This window comes from Macrobrachium nipponense, chromosome 9 (assembly GCF_015104395.2).
Source record: "Macrobrachium nipponense isolate FS-2020 chromosome 9, ASM1510439v2, whole genome shotgun sequence".
In the NCBI taxonomy this organism is placed as follows: Eukaryota; Metazoa; Arthropoda; class Malacostraca; order Decapoda; family Palaemonidae; genus Macrobrachium; species Macrobrachium nipponense.
The window spans coordinates 44999755-45023987 of NC_061110.1; the positions used below are offsets into that span (position 1 = coordinate 44999755).

The window sequence follows — 24233 nt, forward strand, 5'->3', positions numbered from 1 at the left end:
CAATATTCGCATCTCTTTTTGCCGCAAACTTCATGAAATCCATAAAGTTAGGGTTTTGAGAATCCCTGAGGAAGCGAACACAGTCTTCGTTTGTACTGACTGGAGAGCTTGGGACTGGGGGATCCGAAGGGGACGAAGACCCAGTTCCAGGATCAGGGGGTACCAATTGCTCTTCGGCCAGTCTGGGGCTACTAGAGCCACTTGACCCCTGAATGTCCTGAGTTTGTCTAAGACCTTCATAAGGAGATTCACTGGAGGGAATACGTAAATCTTCTCCCAGTTGTTCCAGTCCAGAGCCAGGGCGTCCGTGGCGTAAGCCAGAGGGTCCAGGTTGGGGGCTACATAACACGGTAGTTTGTGGTTCGCTTGTGAAGCGAAGAGATCCACCTGTAGCCCATGGGACTCTTTGAAGGATCCATTGGAACGAACTCTCGTCTAGAGACCATTCCGACTCTAGGGGTACTGATCGGGATAGGGCGTCTGCTATGACGTTTCTTACTCCAGCTATGTGGGTGGAGGAAAGATGCCAACTGAATTTGTCTGCCAGGGAGAAGAATGGCTATCATGACGTGATTTAGATGACGTGACTTGGAGCCTCCTCTGTTTATGCAATGTACTACCACTGCGCTGTCCAAGACTAGCTTTATGTGGGAGTACCTTGGTGGGCGTAATCTTTTCAGAGTCAAGAAGACTGCCATTGCCTCCAGTATACGTTTATTATGGTAACTGACCGGAACTGTGGTGACCAAATTCCTTGCACCTTTTTGACCTGGGAGTACCCTCCCCAGCCGCTTAAGGACGCGTCTGTGTGGATGGTAATCCCTGGTGGAGGGAACTGAAGAGGGACTGACACTGACAGATTCTTGACTTTTGCCCACGGCCGAAGCCGGTTCTTTAGAATCAGAGGTACTGAGGATAGCTTGTCCCTGGACCTGACATTTGCTCGAGATCGCCAGATCCTGGTTAGATCTTTCAGTTTGGCTTTCATTAAGATGTTCGTTACTGAAGCAAACTGGAGAGAGCCGAGGATTCTTTCCTGAGCTCTCCTCGATGCTAGTTTGTGACTTAGAAATTGCTTGACTGACTTCGCTATTTCTTTCCTTTTGGTGGATGGAATCGACAGAGTGTGTGAGGATAGATTCCATTGAATGCCTAGCCACTGAAAGTTTGACTCTGGGGTGGTGAAGTCTGGACTTGGATCTGTTTTATCTTGAATCCTAGATCTTCTAGGAATTGGAATCACTTTCAGTGTGGCCTTGTTGCATTCTTCGACTGATGGGGCCCAGATCAACCAATCGTCGAGATACGCTACTACCATAATCCCTTGAGCTCTGAGCTGTGCACTACTACTTCCGCTAGCTTCGTGAACACCCTGGGTGCCACGTTGAGCCCGAACGGGACTACCTTGAAGGAGAACGTCTGGTCTCCTATCTTGAATCCCAGATACGGACGGAAGTGTCTTGCAATAGGGATATGATAGTAGGCGTCTGTAAGATCGATAGAGGTGGTGACGGCCCCACGGGGAAGTAAGGTCCGCACCTGTGAGATCGTGAGCATCTTGAACTTGTCGCAGCGGATGGCTAAGTTTAAGCGGGACAAGTCTAAGATTACCCTTCTTTTGTTTGAGCCTTTCTTTGGGACGCTGAACAAGCGACCTTGAAATTTTTAACCTCTTGACTTTGACTATAGCTCCTTTCTGAAGGAGGTCCTCTGCGTACTCTGTCAATTCGTTGGAAGGAAGTTGACGGAAAGGTCTGGCTGGAGGTGGGTTCGTCAACCAGCTCCAACCCAGCCCTTTTGACACTATGCTCTGAGCCCACTGGCTGAAGTTCCACCGGTGGCGAAAGTGAAACAGCCTCCCTCCTACCTGAAGTTCCTCATTGGTTCTGGTAACCCCCTCGAACCTCCTCTGAAGTGCTTTCCCCTATTGAAGGGGCCTCCCGATCCTCTCCCACGAAAGGAACCGCTTACCTCTGCCTCCCTTGTTCGAGCGGGTCATACTTCTGAGAAGCTTTGACTCTCGAAGGCTGGATTGTAAGCTGGAGAGATGGCGTATGAGGTGGAGGGTTGAGGCTGAGGGGATATCACATAAATAGGCTGTGATTGACCTTTAGACGTGGAGGGCTGAGCTGTCTGCACTAACGGCACTGTAGGAACTTGTTGAGGGAAGCGCGGTCTGCTTCTTTTTGGTAAGGTTGGAAACGTCTAGGCTTCCTTTGTCCCTTACCTTTTGGTGTCAAGTCTTGCCTTCTCCTAGCCGTAAGACCCCAACGGTCCTTAAGGCTTTGGTTCAACCTCGTAGCCTCTGCTTGTACTTCCTTTACCATAGCCTCTGGGAAGAGATCTGCGCCCCAGATGTTAGAAGAAAGTACCTATTCGGTTCATGCCGAATGGTTGCCTCTAGCAATACATGCTTTCTGCAAAATTTGTTCTAGCAGTGGCAAACTCGAACATGTCTGACTGCACCGTTTGAGTCAGGGCGTTTGGTCATAAGCTTAAAAATTGGTTCTGAACCATAAGCCATGGTTGCTACCTCAGACATAGCCATCAGGTTGATTGACCTGGCTAGTCGTGTTTTCGAGTCAAACTCCGCTTGAATAAGACTATCAGGGAGCCTGGGCAGCTTTTCACCAACTGCTCCATAGCACAGTCAGGTTTGAGTTTGCCAGCTGTGAAAGTGTTAGGCAAGTCCTCCCATAATTCTCCAATTGACGGGAGCAACGGAGAAGTGGGGTCTGCTTCTTTCAGCTGAGGCATGGGTCCCCCTTTCTGAGCTGCTGAGATGGTCGACCTCGCTATCTTGGTAAGGAAAGGGAGCGGGGTACCTTCGTCCATCGTGAAAATGGTAAAGGGACTTTTGAATGGTTGGATCTTGGTATTCGAACAGTCCATGTCGTCTAGACATCTAAGTCCATTCTCGTTGGGCCTGGTCCCGTAGAATAGAGGACTGTCTCCTTTGGTACCCTGTCATCTCTAACCATAGCCGAAGGCGTGAGCCTAGCATAGCCTATGAAGGGAGGCTGTAGGCCTTCCGGGTAGAACTCGAAGTCCTCTATTCTTCGAGTTCCAAACTCCGGTATGGAGATGAGACCAATCTTGGAAGGGAGCATATGACGCTACTCCCCTCCAAGGTTGTTTCATTGGAGAAAGCGGGCAGCCAGGCGTCATACGGGGGAAGCTGGAGATCCACTAGTGTTAGAGGTTGAGGGAGAGGCAAGAGGGGCTTCTCTGAGCCGGCTATAATAGTATCCTGAGAAGTTATCCTATCCGACAGGCGAGATATCATATGCTCCATACTCGTCTTAAGGGCGGGAGCCTACCAAGTCGCCCACCTGTTGCAACAGGCCAGCATTGGTGTCCAGAGCCGGAGCTGCTGCGGAGGTGGAGGGGAGACTCTGAATAGGCACCAAAGGTAGTGAACTGGTGATACTGCCGGGGTGCGGGATTTCTTCCGGCTTACTCTTTGAGGACTTTGAGCCGGAGCTAGACCCTTTAGACCTGTCTGGGCCGGGATTACGAGCCGGAGACTTACGCGAAGAAGAAGACGAGGACGTCTTCTTCGAGGACGATGACGTCTTAGTCAAGGTCATATGCTTAGACTTGATCTTTAGGCCTAACCGAAGACTCTGGAGGAGTATATAACTCATCACCGGTAAAGCCTGGGAAGGATGGTGAAGTTGCAGGGGTAGAAGAAACAGTCACTCCCAAGGGGGACCCTTGGTACCTGCATTACTTACCTCGACCAACAGGTCGTCTATACCTACCATAGGTTCAACTTTATATCCAGGGTTGCGACATCCGTGGAGATATCCTGGTCTTGTTCAGTCAAGGTAGGACCGCCAGCGTTTGTTGGATAAAGGCAATAGAGGGGTCCGCCTCTACCGGTCGACGTACCCAGTCGCCTTGCCTCCGGGGAAGATTAACAAAGCTAAACGCTTCTCAGTATGTAGGGCTGACCCTTGGCGGCGTTCTTGCCAAAACCTCCGACCCAGGCCCGCAGGGTAGCCAATGCCGTATCTCTACTGCCGGAGCCTGTAAAGAGAGGATATATTTTAGATTTAAGAACCACTTAAACTAAAACTTTAGGATATAACTTAACTAGATGCCTTAAGTTAAAGTAATGATGAAAACTTAAGAACTAAAAGAAGCGGAGCGGCATGCGGAGATGGAATACTTACGCCTTCCAAAAGCTGGCTCACCAGATCGTAACATATGGTACACGTCTCATGGTACCAGACCTGGATGTCCCCGTGCGGAGTCGCGCATGGAGCATGGGACCGCAAACTTCGTGTCCACAGGGGTCCTGAAGTGTAGCGGAACATCCCGGATGCTCACAGTTGGTGGCCTGTAAGTGGGAAGACACATGAGTATCTTAAAAGGGAGGTAACACTTACAGACTAAGGACAAAAGAACTCCGTTACGTGGCGGAGCTCGGAAAAAATTTGGGCATAACCCCTCCCTGCATTGCCTGAATAGGCTATAATCCCGAGAGATCCGGTAAATACTAAGGGATGGGGTGGGATGGTTTAAGAAACTTAAGATAAACTTAAAGATAACTTAAACCTACATGCAAGTAACCGGACTAGGTCCAGTGAAGCGGAGTGTAGTAACTCAGCAATACGGTACGGTAGTAAAGACCTATTGTATGCTCCGGTCCAACTATGGTGGACTATACCCTTCCGCTGGATATCAGGACTCCGATAGGGAGGAGCTCTAGTAAGGAGGGAAGGGCGAAATGACATACAGACTCGCGCTAACCCGAAGCGACAAGGAAGTAACGGAGGGGGGTGAAGGCCAGAGCCCCCCACAACGTACCACCCGGCCGAGCCGAGAAGCAGAGAGGTCGGAACCAGTCAGGGACTGTCGGACTCCCAGGCCCCTCCGGTGGAGGGGAAGGGGAGGAGGCAGGCTCGGGCATGCTGGGCGAGCAGGACAGACCGACCCACCCCCGCCCGACTCTATGGGAGAGCGGGAGAGGGGGAAGGGGGACTGGCAGGCGCCTGGCTGACTCGTGATCACGTAGTGACCACGAGGCGGTAAACAAAGATACGGTAAACCAAGCCTAGGCCAACCAACTGATCAGAGAGAAGCTATCGGGAAGCAACCAGAACTGAAAAGCGGTAGCATATAGGCCCATAGGGCGAAAACCAACTGATCAGAGAGAAGCTATGAGGAAGCGACCGAACTGATCAACGGTAGACTAGGCTCTACGAGCCAGGACCTAGGCTAAAGCCAGACGCCAACTAACCTAACAACAACTAAACATAAAAATATAATATATAATAAAATGAAGAAAGAAGGTAAAATAGCAGGAGAAAAAATCCAGGAGTGTGCGACTAGCCCGAAGGCAAGTCTACCACTCAAAGCTAGTCAGGGGCCGATACAAAGAACCTGGACTAGGGTCCTGGATAGAAAAGCCTACATAAGGTGAAATACATACATGTATAACAACTTGAGTAGACGTAATAACGCGGATAATCAAAATAGAGCGTAAAATAATAAGGGATGTTCTAGGTATGGGAGACCAAGAACGAACCCAACATGCGGCAGGACCATGCTGCCATGCTTCCAGCCCCCGAGAACGTATCTATAACCTAAAAAAAAAAACGGCAAATACCGTCTCGGGGACGGAAAAAACTCGCTAACCGTGTAATACATGAAGTACTTAAACTTAGCTGCTGCGATAGCTGCACGCTCCATTATAGTAAAAATCCACGAAAGGGCACAAAAACACAGAGAGAAAATTAGCACGTGTGGCTCCTGGCGCTAACTTTTAAAGGATGGCCACTAGAGGCGCAGCAGTCGCAAGCATGGGATGGTGCAGTAGTAGTACGAACTGCTCCCTCTGTGGGACGGCTCCCCTCTTGGAGGGTTTTGTAGTGGGAGATTTCTATTGGCATTTGGCTCGTGGTAGTGGTCTCACTCGCCTAGTGTTCATACCGACACCCTCCTAGAGGGTGAGCGAGTCAGTCATACTGACCTTTTTCTTTATTTTATTTATTCTCTGGTATGTTTTTAGTACATTTACCCTAGAAATAATAGATTAAAGGATATTTCGCGCAAGCGACACGAGCTGAGCCAGAAATACCCTATTCGTAATACATTTTCATACATTTTAAACATAAAAGCATAAACATTTATAAAATCGACGCATCGATCGCTAATTTGCACTTTTTTTAAATTGATATTTTCGGAAGAGCGGCAGGCGGCGGCTTACAAGAAAGAACATGAAAAAATATCGTATTTGATAACGTGAAGGGCAGTTTCAAAAGCTGCCTTTGTATCATATTTCTGTACAGAAATAAAAATGCCTTTCACGTAATACATTTTCATACACATTTTAAACAAAAGCATGAACATTTATGAATCGACACATCCATAGCTAAATTTGCACTTATGTAACTCGATATTTTCGGCATAGAACAGCGTCAGAGGCATATATTCTACCCTAATACCTACGTAATAACTCTCCATAAAATTTGTTAATATAATTTGCATAACCTTTATGGTCTGAACGGCATTTCTACAAATGTATGGACTCGTTAGACAACGGCGCTAGCGGCGCTGTTAACTGAAATTTGTGCCGTAAAGATACCTTTAAAATGCCTTATTTTTTTTAATTAATATTTTTGACGACCGCCGTAAAACCGATTCGCCGTTGAGTGATTGTGCCGTTAACCGCGGGCCGCCTGTATATATATCACCACCTGACCAACCTAGCCAAAGTTAAGGTGTTTTAACTAAGGCTTAAAGAGTTAAGAAGTCCGCCACTGGCGGCGACTCAACAACTAAATTAAGAGCTCTTCCTAACCATTTTCTACAGGATAGGATGAGTGGTACTTCTTGCCCCCAAGATTGTGTCTGCAGACACGTATGGCCCTAGCGAGCAGATGATCTCATATGCCGTCTTCACATTCCGCAGGGAGTGTGAAGCGAACACAGAGTTGCTTCGCTAAAACGTGGTACTCAGGATGTTACTGAGTGCCATGCTCTGTTGAAATGCTTCCGAGGCCGCGCCCTCACCTCATGAGCATTCAGATCAAAAGATTTCAAATCTTTGTGCAAACACAATGAAAGAGCCTTTTTGAGAGAACTCCTTAACAATAAACTCAGGGTGTTCTTTGATATGGGCAAGTCTGGTCTTTTTCGGAACACTGCAGATTGTCTGAAGGACTTCGACTTTCTTTAGTTTTATGTAGATAAAACTTGAGAGACCCGACAGGGCACAGGACTCTCTCTGGCTTTTGCCCAATAACTTGTGCCATCCCTTGATCCCAAGCTCCTGGCCCAAGGACTAGACGAGTTTCCTTTCTTAGGCCACAACGGAAGGTTTAGAGAACACACCGCATTGTGTTCTCTAAAGCCAAAACGTCTGACGATGGCTTAAAACCTCACTAACCCTCTTTGTCGTATCTAGAGTGGTTAGAAAATAGGCCTTTCTGGTCACGTGCAATAAGTTAATTTCTGGTCACGTGCAATAAGTTAACAGAAAGGAGAGGTTCGAAATGCTTTGACATCAAGAACTTCAGACTACGTCTAAGTTCCATTTTGAAAGCTTCGAACTGGACATGCACAGTCAGTCCGTCTGTACTCAAGTCAGGTGACCGACCAGGTGACCAGTCAGACGAATCAAGGACTGCAAGGCTGTACCCTGAAGACTATAAGGCACTATTCTTTGCTGAAGGATGAGTGTCTGGACTGCCTGGGCGATTCAAGCTAAGCAAACCTTGGGGATGTATCAACGCAACACAACGTCGTCAGCGAATCAACTCATGAGCAACTCCTGACTCGAGCTTCTGGTGCCAGGAGAAAAGAGCGCGGAGCAAAAAGGCGATTCAGTCCCGAAGGACGAATGCCTGACAGTCCAACCTGGTCTCATGTTACACGATCATCGGGGGTGTATCAACGCAACCAACTTCGTCAACAAGAAACTCAGGGATACTAAATGTCGCCTGATCTCTCACGAGTGTCTGACTCCGAGAAAACAGGTGAGACAAAAAGTAGATGGTGACAGAGTTTCGAGATTTCACAGACCTCAAAGATCATGAAGGGCTTTGTTGTTTGACAGATGCAAATCTCTGAGCCCAAAGGCCGTCAACAACATATTTGCGTATTCTTTAATAGTTGTGACTGCTAGCTTATCCCTTTCTTCAGACGGAAAGGGAAGACGGTAACCTTATTCCTGTCAACATCTCGATAGTCTGAACGTAGTCAGACTCAGAGCGGAGAGGTTGATAGGTACCTTTCGAAGTGAGGCTCTTAGAGTAGACCGACTCTCTCGGAAAAGGTCCCTGGAAAGTGAACTAGGAAGCACGTGACCTCTGAGAATCCAGGATCTTGAAGGCCAACATGGGGTGATCAGCGTCATTGTCGCTCCCTGTGACGTCATAAATCATCTTATTACATTTCCTAAGAGTTTGAAAAAAGAGGAAAAGAGACTAAACATTCAATACCATAGGATGGCGTGTAATGCTACCGCTCCCAGATCAAGAATAAGGGAGCAGAGTAGATGAAGCCTCTTCGTCCTCAACATAGCAAAGAGATGTATGAAAGGACGTCCCTAAAGTCTCCAAAACTCTCAACATACTTCTAATCAAAGATTCCACTCGGAAGTCAGTAGTTGCTGCCGTCGATCGAGAAGATTCGTACAGACTTTTTGCAATCCTGTAACGAACCTCTTGAGGATCGTTACGTTCTATGCCTGTTGTCATAAAAGGCTCTTTCTCGTAAACTCGAACAGGGACCAAGAGATGATACTTCTTAAGATATGAGAGAGCTGTGGAATTGTCCGAGTTGATCTGGACCACTGGTTCCAAAAACTCGTTCTTCGAGGACTGGAGGGACGACCGAATTGCTTCCAATTCTTTCACATTATGTGCCAGGACATCTGAAACCCTCTCCAGATGCCTGGCACCTTCTCGCTATCACCTCAGGTGATACTTGAAGCACTAAGAGATGTTCAGAATCATTTCTAGATCTTGGATAATATTTCAGTTTTCTGTTAGGAAAAAACTGTAGAGGTCTGAATTGCAGTCTATTCAGGGAAACAAACTTCTTCAGGAAGGAAATGGTCCCCAGCAGGCTCATCCATTCCCTCACCAAGCATGCTTACTTCCCCAATAAGGCTGTGCTTTACCTAAGAAGGAGAGCATATAATAGTGCAATGTCGCGGTAGACTCGTAGTCCTATTACAGTGCGGTAACGAGCACCGAAAGAAGAAAGAGATATATCTGTTGAACAGAGTTACGCAAAACGAAGGCAATGTTTATTCATGCATGTTAGAAATCCCCTCAATCTTAGGCTAAAGTCCGTGATTGTAGGGCAGAGATACAGTTAGTCAGTCAATCCCGCAGGAGAGAGAGACGTAACCGCCCGTGCAGAGATACAGTTAGTCAGTCAATCCCTCAGGAGAGAGAGACGTAACCAACAGCGCATGACAGCGAACTAGCTGGTACTGGCTCGGTTGGAGTTCAGTGACAGCAGCTTACGTTCGTCGTCTCTACAGTAAGTCCTCGGTTACGCTGGTCTCGACTTACGATGTTTCGTGGTTACGAACGCGCCCCCATAAAAATATAAAAAATAATATTTTGCGTCGTTCCGTCTTACGCGGTTTAGCGTCGTAAGCAACGTAAACAAAACGCGAACTAGTTCCAGGCGCACGGCGGAAGAATACGCTTTGTGGGGGAGAGGACGGCGTCGCTTCGCTACGCTCAGTCCTCGCCCATACGCCATTTTGGTTGTTTACACTGGCCTCTCTCTCCCTCGTGTTGTATCGTTTTTGTAACTTTTTGCTCTTTGTTATGGCTCCCAAGCGCAAGGCGGACTCTTCTGATGGTAGTGCATCGAAGAAAAGAAAGGCCATCACCATGGAAATTAAAGTGGACATTATAAAGCGATCCGAGAAGGGAGAAACGCCAACAAACATTGGCCGCTCGCTTGGCCTTAGCCGTTCGACCGTTGCTACCATTATCAAAGATAAAGAGCGCATCGTTGAACATGTGAAAGGATCTGCTCCTATGAAAGCGACAGTGATAACTAAGCAGCGTAGTGGTCTAATAATTGAAATGGAAAGGTTATTGGTGCTTTGGTTAGAAGACCAAAATCAACGGCGTATCCCAGTCAGCCTTATGGTGATTCAGGAGAAGGCGAAAAGATTGTTTGAAAGCGTTGAAAAAGAAAAGGGGGAGGGAAGTGAAAGTGAAGAGTTTGTGGCTAGTAGGGGGGTTGGTTTATGCGATTTAAGGCTCGGGCCAATTACCATAACCTTAAATTGCAAGGTGAAGCTGCTAGTGGGGATGAGAAAGCAGCGAGTGAATTTCCTAAAGCGTTGTCTGAGATAATTAAGGAGGGGGGTTATTCTGCTCAGCAAGTGTTTAACGTAGACGAGACAGGTTTGTTTTGGAAGCGTATGCCTAACCGCACTTACATCGCCAAGGAGGAGAAGTCAGCACCCGGTCATAAAGCCAGCAAGGAGAGGCTAACTTTACTTCTTGGGGGTAATGCTGCTGGCGGGACTTCAAACTGAAGCCCTTGTTGGTGTATCAGGCTGAAAATCCAAGGGCACTCAAGGGCATTTGAAGGGTCAACTACCAGTAATTTGGAAGTCCAACAAGAAGGCATGGGTGACACTTGCAGTGTTTGAGGACTGTTCGTAAACCATTTTGTTCCAAGTGTGGAGCGGTATTGCGCCTCCAAGGGTATCCCCTTTAAGGTGTTGCTAGTGCTGGACAATGCCGCCCTGGACACCCTGCCCAGCTGGGAGACTTCAACCCTAATGTCAAGGTGGTTTACCTTCCACCTAATACCACGGCCCTTTTACAGCCTATGGACCAAGGAGTGATTGCTTCGTTCAAGGCCTACTACCTACGAAGGACAATTGCTATGGCTTTACAGGCAACTGAAACCAAGAAGGACTTGACTCTGAAGGACTTTTGGAAATCCTACAACATCCTTGATGCTGTAAAGAACATTGCTAATTCCTGGGAGGAGGTTAAGCAAACAAACATGAATGGTGTCTGGAAGAAAATTTGTCCTCAATTTGTGAATGATTTCCATGGGTTTGAGGACACAGTTCAGCTAGTTGTCAAGAACGTTGTTGCCCTGAGTAAGGAAATCAATTTGGAGATGGAGGTTGATGATGTTACAGAGCTGCTGGAGTCTCATGGCGAGGAGTTATCTGCTGAGGACCTGATACAACTGGAGAAGCAGATAATAGAGGAAGAAGAAGAAGCACCCACCCCAGAGCCTAAGGCTTTCACAAGGCAGGACTTGATAAGAGGTTTTGCAGAGTTGCAGCAAGCGTTGTCAACTTTTGAGGCTCAGGATCCCAACTTGGACAGGTTCACTAGGGTTTCCAGAGGCGTCATGGATTTGATGCAGTGTTACAAGGAGATCTTGGATAAAAGAAAAGAGGTCGCTCTCTGTTCAGACTAACCTGGAGCAGTATTTTAAGAAGCTAGAGAGGCTGCAGAAGATCCTGTACCCTCTACCTCAGCTGCCTCTGCTAATCCAGCACCTTCTGAATGTTCTGCTAACCCAGACTCACCTGCCCCAGTATCTCCAGCACTTCTGTAGGTTCTGCCTCACCTAAAGACTCACCTGCCCCAACATCTCCACTAGTATGTTTCTGCCTCACCTCAACAAGAATCGCCACCTGCCTCAGCATCTCCTCCAGTAGTAGTATGTTCTGCCTCACCTCAAGAATCATCTGCCTCAGCATCTCCAGCAACTTCTGGAGGTTCTTTTTCTCTTCACTAACCTCCCCCAGTCTCTCCAGCACCGCAGCTTCCTCTCCAGTGTGCAAGCCATTCAAACTAATAAAGGTAAGGAATTGTTCTCTCGTTGTTTTTGATAGGTATTTACATTAAATCATGTGTATTTTTCAATGTTCCGACTTACGCTGAAATTCGTGTTACGATGCATCGTAAGAACGGATCAACGTCGTAACTCGAGGACCCCGGTGTACTCTTATGCCTGGGTTGCCAGCTACTCTATTCTACAGGAATGGTTCTGTTATTTTTGAGCAGAAAGAGACTATCAAGCTGGTATAATTAAGCGAAACAGAAAACGCTAAATATAGAGCTGCGTTTGTGTCGTCATAACACTACCATAAAACGGTAAAAGATAAATCGGTAAACGTCCTGGAAGGCTGCAGGGAGTAACCGATTAAATGCCTTAAAATAAAAGACCTCTCGGTTGCCATCCGTAGAGGTAACTACAGCATGCGTATATGACTTGAACCAACCAGTAGTAAAATAACTCAAGGCAAAATATGATATTGTTATGATACAATAAAGTTTGTTCATACCTACCTGGCAGACATATCTATAGCTGAATTCGGAAATATAGCTACATATATATCTGACAGGCAAGTTTCATGAACAAATCGTAGAGAATCGAAGCGGACAGCTCAAGCTACTTATGTTATTGGACATAAACGTTCATTGACGTAGTCTACAAGTCTATTTCTTGTACGAGACTGGGCTTACGGCAGGTAGGACCCCGATGTTCAACTTCGGCAGCGTAGTCCCGAACTAGGAACTAACAAAATCTATCATCTGAAAAGCCCTTTCAGATGGACTAAAAAGCTTGCAAAATTATCCTGGGAAGAGGAAGGAACTCTCCAACCAGCTTCCTCTCCCGTATCACAACGAATGCCTGCTAACGCTTAAATTTATTGGCAGTATGGCAAAGGAAGTCCTGTCTTGCGCTTTCCTGAAGAGCGTCCTCTTGATGAGTGCCTTTGCAAGAATCCTACTGAACGTTGTCGAGCGTCATGACATGCAGGACGTCGAGCTTTTACATACCCCGTAGCTGCCTTACCGCAAATTCTTGACTGCGGTAGAGCAAAAGAGATCTTCCCTTGAGCTTTCCTTAACTCCATCCAATCCATGGACCTTTGCGAAAAAGCAATTAGTTCAATTGACAGAGACCTCTTAAATTCACAAAACCCGTGGTCTTGCTGGGTTTGAAGACGAAGTTGCCTGTTCACTTTAAGCTTCCTCCGAAGCACTGCTTACTGGCGCGCGCTTGGTGTCCATCCGACCGTCCCGTTCAAGCCGAGCGTCAAAAGAAGCGCGCAGAAAAGCGTCACGCTCCTGGCAGGCGTCAAAACAAGCGAGAGAAACTGCCTTCAGGGAAGAGCGAGAGACATCTCAGAGAGAAATCCGACTGCATGAAGCAGTCTCAGGAGAAGGGTTGATCGTGTGAGAATACAAGGGGTGAGGGAACGCCTTCTTATTCTCACAGTAACAAAGCTCGGACGTCCGCGCTCAAAAGCGTCCTGCTACTATGACTTCTTTTTCCTATTTCTCGGTGGAAAGACGTACACGTGTTCAGGCGACGTTCGCCTTCTTACTTCTCACTGCAACGCATGACGAGAGAGAGAGAGAGATAGGACGTGAAGCGTCCTCTTCTATAAAGCTTCTATTTAGAGGGCGCGAGTCCTTCCGAAAGCTCCAACCCCTGCGCGGGGAGGACGCTTCGGAGGACGAGAAGCAATCCTTCAGGATTCGTGCACGTGCACGTACTTTGGCAGCCTGGGAGTATCTTCAGGTCTGCCGAAGGCACGTCAGATTGGTGGGGGTTCCTCGTAACCCTCCTTCGGCTTTCGACATGCTCTCTCCCTGTGTTCCTGGGAGTCCAGCAGAGGTCCCGGCCTAGAGGCGAAATGAGGCCGATCTGACGCACCCTCCACTACACAAGGGGCACTGTCACTGCACTTAGCCACTTCACTTTTGCTCTCTAAAGCAAGCACTTTCGATTCTAAGTTACGAATCGATTCCAGTATCAGAGAAAGGGCATTACCCTCTACAGACACTGTTTCAGGGCCCGAAGGCAACACTACAGGGTTAGGAGTAGCAACTACAGAAGGGGCACTACACTTCACAACAATGATTGGAGCGCGAGCACTTTAGATTCCAAGATACAGATGGAATCTATAACGTAAAGGGCATTAACTCTCGCAGACATAAGCTCATAGCCCGTAGGCCATACTACAGGGTTAGGCAAAATAAAGTCTACAGGAAGGTTAGCAGGTTCACTACCCTGACTTTTGTTTACTGATTAATTGCGTACATACGAATCATACGTCTTCCTTACGGAATTAGACAAAGTCTCACACTCCTTACATGACAAATCTCAACAAAGAAGAAAGACCCGTACCCCTCGTGCATACCAAGTGCGGATCTACCGAAGCTTTCGGTAGCCACACCCTATCTTTGCAGACAACACCCTCTGAAACTATCCTAACTAGATTCAGATATCTTATGCAAAAATGAATCAAATTCAAATCAATTTATGATAGCGTATGCCTAGCCACAAATCCAAGTAAATAAATCAAAAGACAATTAGGATACTTAGCGGCAATGAAGCTTCAAAATCCGAAAATGGGAATGGTTCCTGATACCCGCCTCCCAGCGGCGGGAATGGGTACTAACCACCTGGCCGACCACTGCGTGTGCCGGAAGTTTTTGAAATTCTGTCGGACTCAGAAAATACAGCTATATATATATCTGCCAGGTAAGTTTCATGAACAAAATGAAAAGCTTTACACTAGAAATTTATAGTAGTACTAAACAGCTTTTACAATTCATAAATATCAATCTAATATCATTACGGTATATCCTGCTTCAAAATATTTGAAAATATAGAGGAGTGCACAATCCACCTCACCTTAAATAAATAACTGTAAACAGATTATGCCGAGAAAACATTGTTTGGAACTTTAAATGTAGAATTCTTTAGAAGAGATCTATAAATATAAATACATGTATATACTCACCAAGATTGACATTCAGAACCATACGGTTCTGAACTAGCTGTAGTGCAAGGTAATCTCCTTGGGTTCCACGACCATATATCAACATGGCATCTGGAAATGTTGTACGAAATCGGAAACGGATGTGGTCTCTGATAGATGTTATGGGCTCTTTTTCTAGATCCATGGCAATCATGGAATTGCCTGAGAAGCTTACAGAATGCCGAGCTGCAAAAGTTTTATATTTTTGAGAAATGAAAAATTATTATTATGAACATTTTGAAATTTAATGAAACCACTGAATAAAGATGTCAAGGACAATGGTATGTTTACCAGAAGAATTTAAGAAGAATGAATAAGGAATAATCATCAAGGGGATGTTATATTATGGACAGAAGTAGCGTTCAGCAACCAAGATCCAAGACAAATTTCAAATATTAATATGTTTTGGCCATTTGATGAGACTGGATGAGAACAGTCAGGTTGGTAGCAGTCATAAATGTAGCTAAAATGACATATTTTTAATTAATACGTGTTTTTCATAGCTAATAAACCTTGCTGGAGAGAGGAGTTGACGCTACTGAGAAGCAGATTTGCATGTTGCATGGAACATGGAGGGTTGGAAGGGAAAGAGTCTGACGGAAATTAAGAGAACAATGAAGAAATTACTTTGCAGTTTGGTCACAGAGGTGGAGATAAAATATGGAAGCTAACAGAGGAAGCACAATGGAGTGATGGGTTAATAGAGAAAAAAAGGGGGAAATAAGAAAGTTACTAACGGACTTGATTGGAAATTGTGAAGTACGTAAAAGATGCAAAAGAATTCCAGCTAAACCAATAGTAGAAACTTATTGGAGTACAAAGTTTCATGAAGTTGTAGCAATGGATGTGGGAGAGATAGAAGAAAGTTCTTGGTAATGGTGGATATGGCAACAAGGTATTGTCAGGCTTTTTGGATAAAAGATAAGAAACCAGAAACTATAATAAACACACTTTTTGATGGTTGGTTTGCTATATTTGGAGTGCCTTTCAAAATATTGTCAGACAATGGGGGAGAATTTCGAAATGAAAAAGTAAGGAGGATGGCAAAAAGATGGAATATTAAAGTATTAGCCACAGCATCAGAATCTCAATGGGGCAACGGATTATGTGAAAAGACCGTACGCATGATCAGGGGAAGTGTAAGAAAGATGATGGAGGATGAGGAAGTAGATTGGTCCATAGCACTGAAATGGGTAGTGAGTGCAAGGAACTGCTTAATGAATAATGGAGGTTTCTCTCCTAACCAATTAGTATTTAGAAAAAACCCTTCCTTGTCTAATCTAATGGGAGAAGAGAGTTCAAGTCCTGCAAGTAGAGAGAAAGGGATGGAAGAGCATATGGTAAGGGACACACTGAATACAATGCACGAGGCCAGAGAAGTGATTATAAAAAATGAGTCATGTAATAAAATAAGAATTGTGTTAAACAAAATCGTCAGAAAACATGAATTTGAAGCAGCAGTGGTGGGAGATGAGGTATTCTATAAAAGGGAAAATGAAAATGAATGGAGAGGACCTGCTCAAGTAGTGGAAGTATCAGAGAAAACAGTAGTAGTTAAACATGGGGAGGTAGCTAGAATACACTGGTCCCGCGACTGCTGATCTGCGACTAGGGATGCCCTACTGTACTTGGTAACTGGAAGTTATTATGCAGGGGGAAGGCTATATGTAGTATGTCAAAGTTCTCATGCACTAGCACTTAATTTGTTGAGTTCTCAGACATCATGAATAGCACTTTTAATACGTCAGTTCTCAAACACTGTGAAGAGCACTTGAAAAATAACATTTTAATTAATAATATAAAGTTTCACTTATACTTACCCGGTGGTTACATATAGCTGTCGTCTCCTGACGTCACGGCAGAATTTGAAATTCGCGGCAGCGCTAATGGTTTGACAGGTGATCCCTCTACTCCCGCCCTCTACCGGGTACCAGGAACCAGTCCAGCAATATTTCAGAAGTTTCATGCCTACCTGTCCATATGAGGGGAGGAGGGCGGGCTTCGTTATGTAACCACCGGGTAAGTATAAGTGAAACTTTATATTATTATAAAAATGTCATTTTCACTTATACAACTTCCCCGGTGGTTACATATAGCTGATTGACACATTTAGGTGGTGGGACAATGGCAGCTAAAATAACAACTGTTGGAATTATCCGAAGATATAGGTTCCTTACCTTTAAAGACCGCTGACTCAGTGGTTACTGCCTCTGTAGTCTGCTGGCCTTTATTGTACCGACAGGATATATGGATCCGTGTGCTGGACACAATAATAAGTACTTGCCGTTGAGGACGTGACCGTAACGGACAAGACTATAATGCCCCTGCTCAGGGCGCAGTACAAAGCACAAAAAACACAATGAAACGAGGGATCACCTCACCCGGTTAAAAAATACACCAATACATTAAAAGACTGAAAGACACTCAAAAACCCCATGTATCTTCAGACAACCTTAAAACAAAAAACCACAATCAAGGCGAAAAGTTAGTGAGGATGGGAGACATCCTTCTCTCCCTCACCCAATACCGTGTCAGTCACAATGAATGGCCCCAATGTACTGCAATTTTCATATGTGGTTTGCAAATCTGTCAGATAATGAGATGCGAAGACAGAATTGCTTCTCCAATATGTAGATTTAATAATGCCTTTTAAAGACAGATTACGTCTAAACGCCATAGACGTAGCCACTGCTCTTATTTCATGAGCTTTGACTCTAAGCACTTTGATATCTGAGACCTGACATTGTTTGTGCGCCTCAGTAATCAAATTCCTTAAAAAGAAGAAGAGCGCATTCTTAGAAAGAGGACGAGAGGGATCTTTCACTGAACACCACAGGTTATCACTCTTACCTCTTATACCTTTGGTTCTTTGCACATAATGTCTAAGTGCTCTCACTGGACAGAGAAGACATTCAGGCTCATTAGGCCCCACTAGATCCGAAATGTTCTTTATAGAGAAAGAACGAGGCCAAGGATGGGAAAGATTTTCATTCTTAGCCAAAAAACCCAGCATTGATGAGCAAATGGCCTTTCCCTTAGCAAACCCAACTCTCTTATCAATAGCATGGAGCTCACTGATCCTTCTAGCCGATGCTAAAGCACAAAGAAAAAGTGTCTTCCTAGTCAGATCTCTAAAAGAACTAGAGGAGATCGGTTCGAATTTGTCAGACATCAGCCATTTCAGAACTACATCCAGGTTCCAAACTACTGTTCTTAACTCCTTTTTCTTGGATGTATCAAAGGAACGAATCAGGTCTGAGAGATCTTGATTATTAGAAATGTCTAATCCTCGATGTCTGAACACTGAAGACAACATAGCTCTATAACCCCTAATCGTCTGGGTAGAAAGCTTCTTAGTCTCATGAAGAAAAAGAAGGAAGTTAGCTAACTGAGCTATAGAGGTCTTAGAACACGAAATTCCTTCTTTTTTGCACCAAGCTCTGAACTGGACCCACTTGGCTTGGTACACTCGATCAGGGGATTCTCTTCTGGGTCTAACAATAGCTCTTGAAGCTCTCTTTGAAAATCCTCTCTTTCTGAGGAGATGCTCGACAGTCTGAAGGCGACTAGTCGAAGAGCGGATAAGTTGTGATGGAACCTCAGAAAGTGGGGCTGTCTGAGTAGATCTCTCCTTAATGGCAACTCTCTTGGAAAGTCAGTCAACAGCTGCAACAGGTCCGGAAACCATTCCCTGGCCGGCCAAAAGGGGGCTATCAGAGTCATCCTTACGTTCTGATGACCTCTGAACTTTGTCAGAACTAGTCTTAACATCTTGAATGGAGGAAAGGTGTAAAGATCTAGATTTGACCAGTCCAGAAGCATGGCATCCACTGCAAACACCTCTTTGTCTGGAACTGGGGAGCAATACAGTGGCAGACGAGCCGTCTTGTTCGTGGCGAAGAGATCCAAAAGAGGACATCCCCAAATTTCCCAAAGTTTCTTGCATATTTGAGAATGTAGAGTCCACTCTGTGGAGAGGACTTGTCCTCTTCTGCTGAGAATGTCCGCCTTTACATTCTTCGAGCCTTGAATACATCTTGTGCTCAAAACAACCTTGTTCTTTTTCGCCCAAATGAGCAGGTCTCTCGCTGCCTCGCACAGAGAGAACGAGTGTGTCCCCCCGTTTTTTTATGTAAGAGAGCCGTGGTGTTGTCTGCTTGAACCAGCACTACTTTCCCTCTTACCTCTGTCTGGAAGTACATTAGAGCAAAATGAATCACCTTTAGCTCTTTCAGATTTATGTGCCAGCTTTCCTGATGACTGCCAAAGGCCAGACACTTCCTTTTTCCCCAGAGTGGCTCCCCACCCTTTGTCCGAAGCGTCTGACAAGAGTAAGGTTGGGGCTCAACTGGCTTAGGGACAAGCCCTCCTCTAGTCTTCCTTCTGACTTCCACCAAAGGAGGTCCTACTTGATCCCTTCCGAGATGGGGAACACGAAGGAGTCTGGGAACTTCTTCCTTTGCCACTTCTGTTTCAAGTAAAATTGAAGTGGTCTCATGTTGAGCCTGCCCAGACTTACAAATTGCTCTATCGAGGCCAAGGTTCCTAACAGGCTCATCCATTGTTTCGCCGAGCAAGTTTGTCTGAAGAGAAAATCGTCTATCTTGTTCAGGCAAGAGTCGATCCTTCGACGAGACGGAAAAGCCTGAAAAAGAACTGAATTCAGACTCACTCCTAAATAAACTATCTCCTGAGAGGGAGTGAGACACGACTTGTCTTTGTTGACTAACAATCCCAGGCTGTCTGCCAACCTTAAAGTCTTTTGTAAGTCCTCCACACACTTCTGTCTGGAACTTGCCCTGAGAAGCCAATCGTCCAGATACATGGAGATCCATATCCCGTCCAGATGAAGCCACTTTGCTACTGACGGCAGAACTCTGGCGAACACTTGTGGAGCTGTCGACAGGCCGAAACAGAGGGCCCTGAACTGATAAATCCGACCCTGGAATACGAATCTCAGAAATCTCCTCGATTCCGAATGAATCGGAATATGAAAGTAGGCGTCCTGAAGGTCTATGGAAACCATCCAGTCTCCTGGATGAAGAGCTGCTAATACCGACTGGGTCGTTTCCATAGAAAACTTGTCTTCAAGACAAAGACGTTCAGAGCGCTCACGTCCAGCACCGGTCTCCAACCCCCCGAGGCCTTCTTTACCAGGAAAAGGCGATTGTAAAATCCTGGTTCCTGAGGAGCGTCCACTAACTCTATGGCCCTCTTTGCCAGTAAAGCGAGAACTTCTTGATGGAGGGCGGCAAATTTTTCGGAGTTCTCTGAGTAAGCGGATAAATCCACAGGAAATTCTGTGAGAGAGGGGTGCTTGCTGAATGGAATGATGTAACCTTCTTTCAGGACCTGAACCGTCCAAGGATCCACTCCGAGGTGAAACCAGGTCTGCCAGAAAAGGTGTAATCTGGCTCCTACTGCTGTGTGGAGGACTACGAGCCTACTTCTTGATGGAAGAGGGAGTGGTTTTAGACGAGGCTCTACCTCTCCCCCGAAACCTAGAGAAAGATCTAACGGAAGCTCTATCTCAAAATGATTTAGGGGCTTCCGTGGTGGAAGTACTACGAGATGCAGAGAGTACCGGAGCAATCTTCCTGGGCTTCTTCACTGACTGCGATAAGAGATCCTGAGTTGCTTTCTGCGTCAAGGACTGAGCGATCTCGTTCACAATATCTTGCGGAAAAAGGTGCTTCTTGTCCAAAGGAGAGAAGAGCAAGGCGGACTTCTGGTTCGATGAGACCCCTTTCGACAAGAAGGAGCACCAAATCTGTCTCTTCTTCAACACTCCAGAGGCGAAAATGGCAGCGAGCTCCGGAGCTCCATCACATATGCCTTTATCAATACAATCAAGTACAGAGGCAAAATCCTTCAACTGCTCCTCCGAAAGCCCAAATGATTTGACTTTCCTAGCCAGAGAAGCAATGGCCCAATCCAGGAAGCTAACCACTTCAAAAACACGGAAAACACTCTTGCAAAGATGATCCAGCTCACTTGCCGAAAAGAAAATCTTAGCAGTATTAAGGGCTGATCTACGAGAAGAATCCACGAGACTAGAAAAGTCTCCCTGTGCGGAGGCAGTCACACCCAGGGAAAATACTTCTCCAGTGTCATACCAGACACGGCTCCTTGACGAAAGTCTCGAAGGGGGAAGGCAGAAAATGGAATTTTTATTCTAAAATTAATATTAATAATACTTACCTGTATAATTTATCTAGCCCTAAATCCCCAAAAACCGCACCAAAATTTACCACATTGGCAACCCTGTTACCTCCTATTCTGTCCGCCAGTTGGCAACACTGTCATTGACAGATACAAAAACCTTCCCTCAAATCAGTTGTGATAGGCAGATCGTGGGGTAGGATGGGTGGGACTAGATAAATTATACAGGTAAGTATTATTAATATTAATTTTAGAATAAAAATTCCATATTAATAAACATTACCTTAATATAATTTATCTAGCCCGATTAACCACATTGAAAAGGAGGAGGGAATCTGAATACAATTTCCCCTTCGGACAGAATAGGAGAAAACAAACAAAGAAATATATATCATAGGCAGTCAAAACTCAACCCAAGGTCTAAGATACTAACAACTCAAAGTCTCCTACCATAATGCCACCAAACTGCGGAAGCACAGGACAACGAGTAAGTGCATAGTCAGTCCGTCTGTACTAAAGTCAGGTGACCAGTCAGACAAATTGTGGACAGCAAGGCTGCACCCTGAAGACTATCAAGCACTAATCTTTCCCTAAAGGATGAGTGTCTGGACTGTCTGGGCGATTCAAAGCTAAGCAAACCTTGGGGGTGTATCAACGCAACCCGACGTCGCCAGCAACGAATCGGCTCATTGAGCAACTCCTAAACTCGAGCTTTCTGGTGCCAAAGAGAAAGGAGCGGAGCAAAAAGGAGATTCAGTCCCGAAGGACGAATGCCTGACAGTCCAACCTGGTCTCATGTTACACGATCATCGGGGGTGTATCAACGCAACCGACTTCGTCAACAAGAAACTCAGGGCTACTAAATGTCGCCTGATCTCACGCGAGTGTCTGACTCCGAGAAGACAGGTGAGACAAAAAGTAGATGGTGAGCGAGTCACCAGATGACAGCAGACGATCCATCGACTAATTCCCTGTCCAGGACAGTGGAAGAAGCAGGAGTCGTCAGGACAAGCGAACCAGTGGTAGTCCTAGGTCAGCATCGACTTCTGGGAGAAGCGTAGTCGCCAGTGCCGACAACCCAGTGGCTGGAACCATTTCACACTGAAAATGGAAGCAGCATGAGTTGCCAAGCAGTCAGTCCTTGTCATCAACAACACCTAAATACCAAACTGCCTAATTCCCATTATAACTACGTCAAAAACTGCCATGGGTTATAATACAAAAACAAAAAATATATACAACAAAACAAAAATTAATGAGTTATATACAGGTAGCAACCAAACGTAAAACAGGAAGACTACCTAATTCTCCTGTCTGACGACCTGTCCTGCCATCACCAACGGGCCCAAAGAACGAAGGTCGCCTAGAACTAGAGAAATATCCCTCAAGTAAAAAGAGGCAAAAACAGAATTAGAACGCCAAGTCGCCGCCTCAAGCACCTTGGCGACTGAGACGTTCTTCATAAAAGCTACTGATGTAGCAACTGCTCTAATACTGTGTGCTCTCGGCGTCTGGTCTTCCCCAGCAGCCGAACCACCAGTTTTAACGATCAGATCTCTGAGAAAAAAGGATAAACCATTCTTTGAAATAGGTCTCTTGACATTTCGGGGTGAAACAAACAGATGACGGGGACGACCTGAATGTCCTTCGTGCGGCGTAAATAACATGAGAGCGCCTAACAGGGCAAAGAACTAATTCCTCATTTAAATTACCAACAAAGTCGACCAGCGACTTCAGTACGAAAGACCTGGGAATGGATTATCAGACGATTCAGTCTTTGCGACAAATTCAGGAAGGTATGACAAAATCATGTCTTGTCCAGATCTGGCAACCAGAAAAGAGAGTGCTTGCAGTTCACCCACCCTCTTGGCTGTAGCCAGTGAGACAAGGAAGAGTGTCTTAGAAGAGAGGTCCCTAAATTTGGCAGAATTCAGAGGCTCAAACGGAGGGAACCTTAAGGCTTGAAGGACTTTGTTAACGTCCCATGTCGGAGGCGAACACAGCGGCCTGGGTCAAGATAGGGAAAAAGATCGAAGTAAATCTCTAATGACATAAGATGAAGAGATCTCAGGAAGCCTTGCCTTAAAAACATAGGAAAGCATAGACCTATAACCCTTAATGCACGAAGGTGACAGGGCCCTGTCATGATGTAAATGAACTAAAAACTCCGCTACTTTCGGTAAGGAAGGTCTAGAAATTGAATGTCCTTGAGACTTACACCAACGTCTGTAAACCGACCATTTAGCCTGATAATTTACTCTGGTTGATTGCCGTCTGGCAAGAGCCAACTGTCGCGCCACTCTGGAGGAGAACCCTTCGTGCTTGGAGAAACCTCCTGACAGTCTCCAGGCATGAAGATGAAGCATGTGGAGCCTCTGATGGAACCGATGAAAATGGGGTTGTTTGAGAAGATCTGGTCTCTCTGGCAGGTGAATGGGGGGTTCCACCAGTGCTTCCAGAAGGTCGGGAAACCACTCCTTCTGTGGCCAGAAGGGGGTGATCAAGGTGAGATCCAGACGCTTGGTTGCCCTCACTTTGTTGAGGACTGACCTCACCAGAGAGAACGGAGGAAAAGCATAGGCTTGAAGTCCCTCCCAGTTCTGCAAAAGAGAGTCTGTCCCGGCACTCTGAGGAGTCTGGTAAGGGGCGAAGAATATCTGGCACCGAAAATTCAGTGGGGTGGCAAACAGATCGACTGTGACAGGCCATTTCTTCCTGAGGCTGTCGAAGACTTCCTGGCAAAGTGTCCACTCCGACCCTTGAACTTCGTTCGGTCTCGACAAGGCGTCTGCTAAGACGTTGTGATGGCCCAGGATAAACTGAGGGACCAACGTAATCCCCCTGTCTTCTGCCCAACACAGGATTGATCGGGCTTCTTGAGTGAGAAGATCCGACTGTGTGCCGCCTTGGTTTCTCAAGTACGAGACTGCTGTGGTGTTGTCGACAAAGATCGCGACAACCGACTCCAACAGTTGTTCCTGAAATGAAAGAAGGCCTAGGTACACTGCCCTCAGTTCCCTCCAATTTATTGACATGCTCCTCTCCTCCTCTAACCTTGATCCGAGGCGTCTGACCAAAACATTAGGTCCGGAGGAACCGAAAGAAGAGATGTCCCTGACTTGAGGCGGTGAACTTACATCCACCAACGGAGATCCTTCCGATATTGTGGAGAAGAGGCGACTATTGTGTCTTCGGACACGAAATCCCATGACTGGCGAAGTGTCGACTGAAGGGACCTCATTCTGAGACGACCTCCGGGAACCAGTTGGAT

At 46.0% G+C, this 24233-nt stretch overlaps 1 protein-coding gene across 3 annotated transcripts in view; it reads right to left on the reverse strand.

Moving 5' to 3' along the window:
• The window catches only part of LOC135218416 (neurexin-4-like), a 516193-nt gene that overhangs the window by 409991 nt on the left and 81969 nt on the right, over positions 1-24233 (reverse strand). For all 3 annotated transcript variants that reach the window (XM_064254722.1, XM_064254720.1, XM_064254721.1), the window contains one exon: positions 14783-14986. In XM_064254722.1, the coding sequence (XP_064110792.1) occupies positions 14783-14986 (204 nt within the window). The remainder of the gene's footprint in view (positions 1-14782; positions 14987-24233) is intronic.